Consider the following 10,927-nt stretch of genomic DNA (forward strand, 5'->3'; position numbering starts at 1 on the left):
GGATTTGATGCGCTTTCGCCTGCAGTGTGAACGTAGCCTAACTGCAGACTTCTTTGGGTTGGCCGTGAGCCTCACCTGCCTCAGGCATTCCACGACCGCGGCCATCCGCTGCACATGCACATGTTATTGTGGATGACCACATCCTCCAGGTAGGTGGCAGCATATGCAGTGAGCGGCCGCAGCACCCAGTTCATGAGGCACTGGAAAGTGGCACAGGCTTCAAACAAGACGAACGGAAGTGTGACAAATTGGCACAAACCATACGGAGTGGAGAAGGCTGTCTTTTCCTTGGACTCCACCGTCACACCAGGCTCCATCTGAAAATCCAAATAGATTTAATGCCAAATAATTCATACAGATCCCTGTGCAAGACATAACATGTCAGTCAGTATCTCTTTCGTGATACTGACTTGGGAGATGACCTGAAACTGTCACGGACCCAGCTCTGGAGGACTCGGGGTCCGTGAGCAGTTTTGACTGTTGATGTTATTGTTATTATTATTATTATTTTGGTGATGTGTGTGTTTTTCTGCACTGTGCTGTGTTAGTCTGTGTTCCACTCATATGTATAGGCAGGGTATGGGTGTGTATGTCTGCGGGTGTGGCTGGAGGATGGAGCTCAGCCACCTGCAGGCCTGAGGGGTGTGGCCCTGCGGAAGGACTGGCCACACCTGAAGTTCATGCCACACCTTTTGTTGATCAGGGCTCATCGGGGGAGCTACTTAGGAGAGAGTTGGAGCTCCCACCGGCGCGGGATCATTGAGTTATCTTACCAAGTCAGTGTGTGTTAGCTTAGGTCTGTGCTGTGCGTATATGCCCGCCGAGGGTTAGTGTTGACGGCTGCGTCTCTGGTTTCCCTACAGGAGGAGGAGTGGTCCGGAGAGGCAGCACGCACGGGGGTGCGGAAACACAACAGCGGGGAGCACGAGCACAGATATCGGAGGGAAGCACGCACACGGGGTTCGAGGGAGCAACGGGGAGTTATTGTATTTACAGCCTTTTCACTGTAAATAAAGAGCACTGTTTGCATCGCAGAGTCTGCGTTTTGGGTCCTCCTTTCCCCACATCCCCACGGTCTGCCAGCCAGACCGTGACAGAAACAGCGCCTGCGCCACACTATTTATAGAAATTGTGTGCAGCTGTGCTGCACACTGCACTTGAGATATCGCGTTGCATAATCCACTCGAACTAAGCTATACCTAACTAAGCGATATCCATGTGCACTTCAGTTAAATGTATGTATAATAGGGATGTATAATAGATTTTTGAGAAATGTATAGATAATCAGTGATAATTGCCTCAAATACATAGAGACATATATATATATATACTATAGTCCTTATTGTAGAGTTATTGTCTCCTTCCTTTGGCTCTCCTTTTTTTAACAGTAGTTGTAGTATGCAATCATAGAAAAGGGTGATCAAACAAGGTGCAGCAAGTATTGCTGTAACTGGTGCTAAAAAGTTTTCTAGATGAACAAAAATAGCTCCTTTTCACCCTCAGAACAAAGAAGATTTGATGGAGAGATGGGCTGGAGAATTCAACAGCTTTTACTGCAAAATACTGAACTGAAGAGATGCTTTGCGAATGTGTGGGAGAGAGATATAAGGATTGGATGTTGTTCTTTCTTTGTAACCACAACAGAAAGTGTATCCTGGCAACTTCAAACCTGTGCAACAAAAGGTCATGCTGGACACACAGGAGTGATTCACCACCGTAAATTTTAAATAAATCATCCCAGCGATACTGTATAGTTACCAGCATGTTTTTCATATTTTCATCAACAGCAACAAACAGCTATTCTTTTCCAAATCAATGCTATTAACTGGCTTTCTTCCCTTTTTTAATTCTTAAAAAAACTGAGGTTCAGTGAGCAGTGTTTCATTAGCCACTGTGAAATTGGTGTATACAGTGTGGGAAATAATTATTTGATCCCCTGCTGAACTTGGCTCACAAAGAAATGAACAGTCTCTAATTTTGGGGGTAATTTCATTTTAACAGAGAGTGACAGAATATCAACCAAAAATCCAGAGAAAAAATAAAAACACATTCCATGAAAGTTGAAAAATTATTTGCATGTCATCGAATAAAATAGAGTATTTGATACCCTACAGCCCTGGCAGAATTCTGGCTCTCACACACTGGATGTGTGCCCACGTAACACAATCAATTAATCAGTCAATCAATTACAGATACTGATTTTCAACTGTGCATGTGTTTAAAGCCCATCCATCCACTGAATCAATTTATTGCATTCCAACCTCTCTCCAACCATATTAAAGACCAAAGACCTGTCAAAGTATGTCAGCAAGAAGCTTTGTGAGAAGGTGACAACTGTCGCCCTTAGTCTGGAGTCCCATTCAAGATCTCAGCTCATGAGTGAGGGTGATAATGAAAACCTACACAGAAGGAGCTTGCTGAAGCCAGTTGGAACCACAGTGACCAAGACTACCATTAGTAATAATGGTAGATTGGAATAATTTGCCTTCTTAATCATTTAGACGGGTCTGCAAATGTAGCTTCTTCTTGCTCAAGAAGTCTTTGGAATGAATGGTTTGGTGAAGGTTTTTATAAAGAAGTTGGCTAAATTCCTTCCTGAGATTTGCACAAACTTGGTAAATTGGTAACTACAAGAAATGTGTTACAGTAGCAATTTGCATGCCAACAAGTGCTTCTCCACAAAGTACAAAGTCATTTTTTTCTTTTCCTATTTCGTTCAGATATTCTGTCTTTCTCTATTAAAATGAAACTACCATAAAAATTAGAGACCGGTCATGTCACAACTGAGAGTAGAGACTCAAGAGCAGAGCAGGTTGACGTCTCCAAACACAGTTAATTTACAACACTGGTGCACAATATATACAGTGAGGGGGAAATCCAGGCTCCAAGGGACCAAGGGGAAGCTCTCTCACACTCGCTCTCATCTTCACGCCCAGCCTCACACATGCGTGCACTGCAGGGAGGTCACAGGTCCAGGAAGGAAAACTGTGGCACAGGAAAAAGAAGTCACTCACGAATCACGAAAATACTAAAGCACAGATTCACGGAAGCTGGGAGAATCACTAACGTCTGTAGTATAATCATCCAGCGACGAGAAGATCTGTGTCATGTCTTTGTAAGTAAGCAAATGTACAAATTCAAAATGGGAACAAATAATTATTTACCACACAATATCCATTAAATCTTTTTGAGGGAATTTGTCATTCGTTGAACCAACACATACCTCCATCAGCTGATGCAGTGGACTGTGGTTAATGGCTTTAATAAATGGGGAAAGTTGACCGTCTGAGGTTGATCAACTTTCCCCATTTCCCCTGAGATTCCATGTGTGCCTAGTGAGAAATACCAAAAATAGGACACAATAGGACACAATTTTTACTTGTACATTTTACACCACAATCATAAATGTCATAAATAATAATAATAATATACAACATCTTGGAGCTTGGACTCTTAGAGTTGTTAAATCAAAGAACTGGAGCAGTAAATACCTACAATCCTCCACTCTTAGAAAATGTCCTGCCTACATGCTGTAGATTATCGTATGCAAAGAAAAAGTATTGTAAAAGTGATTTGCCGGACAGTGCCTCGAATTAAAATAAATGCACATTTCCACAAGTAATTACACTAAAATAGGGACATGCCACTTATCCATCCATATATATTAAAATAATTGTTACAGTGGGACCCTTTTTGTCATTCAAGCAAATAAAACAATCACATATACAGTGGGTAAATAAATGGTAAATTGCTTTTTGTTGCCTTGGACAAATCTCCCAGCAAATAATGATATTTTTATGCTTTCAAAATGTTGATAGCAGTTTTGTTAAATAAGCTAATTGGAATTCTGATTGGGTGAAGGTTTGCTGCTCATCTTTCACAAGATTGGTGAAATTGCAAAAGATTGAATATAGGCCATAAATAACTACAATGACATTATTATGGTCCAAAAAGTCAAGTTTCTGTGCTCTGTGCAGTATGATAGTTTGCAGTATGCAGGCACACCTGAATCAAATGTAACAAACACTGAACAGTGCAGTTCTTCTCTCCCAGAAGAAATAAAACCTGAACACACTGCATAAGAGCATTAAATAAGTTTTATGATAGATACCTCTTAAAACTTATTTCAGCATAGATTTGCTATGTCCTTTCATTGCATTTATGAGGTGTAACATGTTCTGTTAAATACAATTTTATATATTGTTTCTCATCTGAATATCCTGCTTTATGTTTGTTTGTATCTTTTCCCTTTAGACCATCTGGTGTGGCTCCTAGTATCCTGATCACTTTAACAATGTGTGTCTAGACAATGTTCACCATTATGAAAGACCTGCAAGTTGTCAATGGTCATGATTTTTCTTCTCTCTGGGTGGTGGGAGAGTGGGAGCTTTAGTCACTGCACCACATCTGAAATCCCAATAGGTGACCTGCCATGGATTTTTCTGTCCCCCATTGATGTCTCAAAGGCTGCATTTCTCTTCTCACCATCAAAGCTGAAATAAAAGAAGGGATGAGAAAAGCTACTGTCAGTCTAACCTGCATTTCTGGCCCACAAATATGGGTGACCCCAGGTGAAAGTGCCTACAGTACTAGTGGCTGACATGACCTCTCAGATTTCTCTCTTTGTATAAAATGGCTCTCAAGTTAAAACAAAAGGATTTCTTACTGTGTCTACAGACACTGAGATTAAGCACTTATCCTCCAGGTGTAACATTTTTTAATAATTTGTGTTTTTCCTGGAGAAGTGCAAGGTTTTTGTCAACACCGTCAGACACAAAGAAATGCAAAAATATATATTTTAAATTAAGTTGTTTCAGCTCTTTTGACTATTAGCAGCTTCTCTATTCTATTGTTTATGCACATATGTTTTCAAAGTAATTATACCACATTTGCCCCAGGGCAGCTGTGGCTACAACTGTAGCTTGCCTCCACCAGTGTATGAATGTGAGAGTGAATGAATAGTGGTATTGTAAAGCGCTTTGGGTGCCTTGAAAAGCGCTATATAAATCCAATCCATTATTATTATTATTATTTAAAAGTAAGATTGTTTTGGCTTTTTATTATTAGAGTTACAGTCATACATATTTTCAGAAGCTTGTATTTAATCTGTATAAGAAACAGTCATATTAAGCAGCATGCAAATTACACATTTATTAAGAAAATTACGTATTTTTATTGGAAGATAAAGGAAGGAAACTATATGGTTCTCCAAAAGAGAAAAATAAACTGACGGTGGTGACACTCTGGTAGAAAACAAGATATTATTTCTTTCAAAATGACCATTAAACCTTAACAACCTTTGTAATATCACAAGACACATCATAACAATTCTGTTTTTGCACATGTCAAGTTCTACATCTTAATAGTTCACCAGCAAGTAGCTGCCTACTACTCCTTGATTCTCTGTGGTTGTGTGTTAAGACCCCGCTGTAATTTCTCTCCTTTTGTCTCTCTGTGCTTGTTTCCAAAACCTTCTCTTCTGCTTTTTTTTCTCTTTCTTTCAGATAACTGATGTTCTTTATTTTTCCCTCTTTCACTCTATATCTTTCCCTTTATGAGAAACTCTTTCTTCAACTCAGGCTGGCTGTTAATTTTTTCTCTCCTTTTTTGATCATCCCTGTTCCTTCTCCTTCGTTGCTCTACTGACAGGTTCCCCTTTGCTATTCTAGCCTGAAATGTACCATTTTGTAATTACTATAATTTTTCTGAACCTTATGCTTTTTTACAGATTAAGGATGAATATTCACAGCACAATTATGCATTAAGCAATAGAAATGCTATCCGGCCATTAACTCTGATGTCATTAGCCATTTCCAGGTCCAAACTCCCCTTCAGATCCCAAAGTCAAAGGAACTCTGTGGCATCACTGAGAGTTACAAACTGTCTAAATTCTTTCATCTTTAATAAAATGATCAGTGCGGCTGCTTTACCAGGTGTAACATCCAGGCATCCATGAAAACAGAATATATGACATTTAACAGAGTTAGAAGTTAGATTGCTTGTTTCCACCTAAACATGATACGCCAGCTCTGCTACCACTTCCAACATAAATTAAGACAGAAAACTAAACAGCAGTGACTTCTGTAGGCAGTAGCGGTTTTAGATATGGGCGACATAGGCGGTTGCCCGGGGCGGCATCGTGGTGGGGGGCGACATCACGGGCATCGCGTCAGTCAGCGCATATTGGGAATGACATACGCACCGATCGGTTTTCTATCGCCCATTTGCTGGGAGCAAGTAAATAATTCTCTGACCGGCTGGAGCAGCATCTAATAACCAACTCGCAAAATAAAACAAAATAAAAACAAACACGAAAACAGCGGACATTATGATACAGACTCATAATTTGCACTGATGTTTTTTCGAAATTCTATATGCGAAAAGTGAGCGGAAGATCCCTCGGTGCACTTGCTGAAGTCAAAGTAAACTTTATTGTATATAGAGAGACGAGACGATGAGGCTCCAGTTACAGCAGTGCAAGTAAACAAACAATAAATATAAGAAGAGTAAGAAAATAAATATACACTTTAGGACTAGGGGTAAACGGATCAATAAAAATGTAAATGTTTAAATTTACAGTTTGATGATTTAAAGTCTCTCACACACAACCCGTGGAAAGGGGAGGGGGTGGCTGCTTCCAAATAGAGCACATTTCATTCATAATGTTGTAAATCCAAGCCCATTTGTTAGGTGTGGCTGTGTGCAGGCAGGAATAGGACCCAAGGTGCAGACTCCGGAGACGGACGTGAACTCAAAAAGGCTTTAATTAGGTACTCAAAAATATAACATAACTGAAAAAACTCAAAACAAACTTAAACTGGAGAAATGACAGAACACACAGCTAAGAAAACGGTAGATCACGACACGGACACAGAGAAACACAGGGCTTAAATACACAGAGGGAGCAATCAGGGAATGAGTAACAGGAGGGAAACACAGCTGGGACAAATCAGAACTGACGAGACCAAAGAAGCGTAAACTGAACACACTGAGAAAAGACAGAGACCTTCAAAGTAAAACAGGAAACACATAACACAGACTGAACAAAGACACAGCCTCACATGTAGGCACTACAGAGGGAACAGAGACGTGGGACCAGGGCAGACACAAACACTGACTGGACACGGGGATATAGGAACTAAGGATACACATAGACGCGAACTAGACAAGGGGATGCAGGTGATAGGGGAGACAGAGCAACTAAAGAAGACAGAGACATAAACCATAAGACAGAACTCAAAGAAACCAAAAACTAGAAAATATAAATAATATCATAAACTCAAAAACCCTGGGTCAACGACCCAGGCATCCTAACAGTACCCCCCCCCCCCTTAAGGGCTGGCTTCCAGACAGCCCAAACCAAAATATCAAAACCAAAAAAAAAAACAAAACAACCGAACCAGGGTGGGCGGCGGGGGAAACAGGATGGAGGGCTCGAAACAAAACCAAACAAGGAGCCAGAAACAAAAAAAAGAACAAACAACGGAGCCCGGAAAGCAACAGAACAAAAAACAGGCTCACGACAGGCGCAGACGGCCAGGAAAAACAGTTCACAAAAAGTTCAGGGGGCCGACCCGGAGGCTGACAGCACAACAGTCCAAACCCGGGCAGTTCAGGGGGGCGGCCCGGAGGCTGATGGTCCAAGAGCCCAGAAAACAGTTCAGGAGGCCAGCCAGGCGGAAGGCACCGGTGGCGACGGAGCAGATCAGGAGGCCGGCCGGGCGGGAGGAACCGACGGCGGCGGAGCAGGTCAGGAGGTCGGCCGGGCGGGAGGAACCGACGGCGGCGTAGTTCAGGGGGCTGTCCATGACGGCAACGACGTCCAGTCATCGGCCGGACAGAACGTGCAGGACGAGCAGGCCGGACAGGATGTGCAGGCCGGACAGGACGGGCAAGACGTGCAGGCCGGACAGGACGTGCAGGCCGGGCAAGACGTGCAGGCCGGGCAAGACGTGCAGGAACAGACAGCATGGAGACCTCAGGAGCAGACGAAGCTGAACACTCGGAGACTGGACCAGGCGGAGCTGCAGAGGCTGAGGCCGGACCAGGCGAAGCCCAGGCTGAGGCCGAAGCTGGACCAGGCGGAGCTGCAGAGGCCGGGGCCGGACCAGGCGGAGCTGCAGAGGCCGGGGCCGGACCAGGCGGAGCTGCAGACTCGGAGGCAGGACCAGGCGGAACTGCAGAAGCTGAGGCCGGACCAGGCGGAACTGCAGAAGCTGAGGCCGGACCAGGCGGAACTGCAGAAGCTGAGGCCGAAGCCGGACCAGGCGTAGCAGAAGCAGAAGCTGGACCAGGCGTAGCAGAGGCAGAGGCTAATGGCGGCTGAACAGGCTCCTCAGGCCCTCCAGCTGACGTGGCAGAAGGCTGAACAGGCTCCTCGGGCCCTCCAGCTGACGTGGCAGAAGGCTGAACAGGCTCCTCGGGCCCTCCAGCTGACGTGGCAGAAGGCTGAACAGGCTCCTCGGGCCCTCCCGCTGACGAGGCGTGAGGCTGAACGGGCTCCTCGGGCCCTCCAGCAGGAAGAGACGGCTGAAGCGATTCCTCGGACCCTCCAGCGGAGACGGGTGGCTGAAGCGGTTCCTCGGACCCTCCAGCGGAGACGGGTGGCTGAAGCGGTTCCTCGGACCCTCCAGCGGAGACAGGTGGCTGAACGGGCCCCTCGGACCTCCAGCGGAGACAGGTGGCTGAACGGGCCCCTCGGACCCTCCAGCGGAGACAGGTGACTGAGCAAACAACTGAGGCGGTAACTGAGCAGGTGACTGAGCCGATAGGTGAGCTAATGTCTGAGCTATGGAGAGAAGTTTAAGTTGTATTGACTGTTGTAACGATGGCAGCAATGGCGGGTGAGGTGGTGGATTAGCAGATGGTTGGACTAGGTTGTCTGAGCCTACGGATCCTACAGAAACCTGCTGGACGGGCTCACCTGAGCCTCCAGCGAGGTCAGAAACAGGTGCAAGTACCTGCCGGACACCAGCCACTCCCACCCGAGGAGAAGGTACGGGTGCAGGAGCTAACTGGTTCCCGGTCATCCTCACCCTGGGAGCCGGGACAGGCACAGTCAACGGCTGGGCAGCTGCAGTCCCCACCCGAGGAGCTGGTACGGGTGCAGCGACAGGCAGAGGCTCAGCCAGCCTAGACACCTGAGCAGGGACCAGCTGGACCTCAGCCTCCCTCACCTGAAGCACTGAAACAGGTGCAGGGGAATGCTGGGCCTGAGCTGCCCTGGGAGCAGGAACACAATGGTGCGAAGGAGCAGGCTCAGCAAACACAGACTCTTCTAAAACGTTTTTTAACTTCCTACCACCACCACGTCTAACAGTCTTAATAGTCTCAGTCTTAGCAGTGTTCATATGATTGTTAGTTTCCAGCTCCGAGGAACGACAGCAATCACAACTCACCACCGGGAGTTGCTCCGCAGAAAAAGAGTGGTGACGGTGTGAGCGTCGCCTCCTCCGGGAAGTGGGAGGTGGCGAACTGGGCTGCGAATCCTCCAAAGGACCGGGCTGCGATGAGGAAGCAGAGAGTTTGTGAAGCTCAGAACGTGGCAGACCCAAAAACAGAGCGAAGGACTGCAGCGGAGTGAGTCTAACGTCCGGTGTCACATAATCTCTCTTCCTCCGCCGCTTAACTCTCTTGTCGGACTGGTAATCCAGGGGTGAAGGCGGAGGTGTAGCGACTGGAGAGAAGGAGCATGTGCTCAACCTGATCGCCCGAGGCATAGACACTGGCTCGGCCGTAGCCATTTGGAGGCTGCGGGGCCCTCCCAAAGCCAAACGTGACCCATAGAAGGGTGACTGGAGCTCCTGGGCATGCTCAGCTTCCTCCCTCACGATCTCCTTGAGGAAGGCAGAAACTGCGGGTCGCTGATACCACACGGAGTCTGCTGGGTCCATGTTCTGGTCGTGATCTTCTGTTAGGTGTGGCTGTGTGCAGGCAGGAATAGGACCCAAGGTGCAGACTCCGGAGACGGACGTGAACTCAAAAAGGCTTTAATTAGGTACTCAAAAATATAACATAACTGAAAAAACTCAAAACAAACTTAAACTGGAGAAATGACAGAACACACAGCTAAGAAAACGGTAGATCACGACACGGACACAGAGAAACACAGGGCTTAAATACACAGAGGGAGCAATCAGGGAATGAGTAACAGGAGGGAAACACAGCTGGGACAAATCAGAACTGACGAGACCAAAGAAGCGTAAACTGAACACACTGAGAAAAGACAGAGACCTTCAAAGTAAAACAGGAAACACATAACACAGACTGAACAAAGACACAGCCTCACATGTAGGCACTACAGAGGGAACAGAGACGTGGGACCAGGGCAGACACAAACACTGACTGGACACGGGGATATAGGAACTAAGGATACACATAGACGCGAACTAGACAAGGGGATGCAGGTGATAGGGGAGACAGAGCAACTAAAGAAGACAGAGACATAAACCATAAGACAGAACTCAAAGAAACCAAAAACTAGAAAATATAAATAATATCATAAACTCAAAAACCCTGGGTCAACGACCCAGGCATCCTAACACCATTATGTATTCATGATTTGAATCCTGGGTTGTGTGAAATCTCAGAAATGCACCCTAGACAAAGTAATTCTGTGAACTAAGGTGTAGGTCTATTAGGTTATGTTGTGGTGATCCTCGGGTTGAGGGATGGGTGTTCATACTGGAGTGCAAAATTAAAACCAATGGAAGATGGACAAGAAAAGTTCAGGTCCTCAGTTTAGAAAAAAGAGGAGAAGAGGAGGAGAAACGAGTAAAAGATGCAGGTAAGCAGATGTGTCATTGGATAATGGCAGGTCATCCTAAAACAATCAGAATCAGAATACTTTATTAATCCCCAAGGATATTATGTGGGTTATGTGGGTTGGTCCAAGAAGAAATGGTAAAAATAGTAACAGTGACAGACT

General features: G+C 45.4%; 1 protein-coding gene across 1 annotated transcript; it reads right to left on the reverse strand.

Annotated features, from left to right (window-relative positions):
• Positions 1 to 2,964: 2,964 nt before the first annotated feature.
• Positions 2,965 to 9,893, reverse strand: LOC146697967 (uncharacterized). Its single transcript, XM_085472776.1, has 6 exons — positions 9,114 to 9,893; positions 8,718 to 9,014; positions 7,952 to 8,568; positions 7,793 to 7,870; positions 7,522 to 7,702; positions 2,965 to 2,985 (listed from the first exon to the last, which is right to left on the reverse strand). Exons 1-6 carry the CDS (start codon positions 9,891 to 9,893, stop codon positions 2,965 to 2,967), a joined length of 1,974 nt encoding a protein of 657 aa, XP_085328902.1.
• Between the last annotated feature and the right edge of the window lie 1,034 nt (positions 9,894 to 10,927).

The sequence above is a fragment of the Copadichromis virginalis genome, linkage group LG11, assembly GCF_057382275.1.
Source record: "Copadichromis virginalis isolate Kocher_CV1m ecotype Utaka linkage group LG11, C_Virginalis_male_GT1.1, whole genome shotgun sequence".
Taxonomy (NCBI): domain Eukaryota; kingdom Metazoa; phylum Chordata; class Actinopteri; order Cichliformes; family Cichlidae; genus Copadichromis; species Copadichromis virginalis.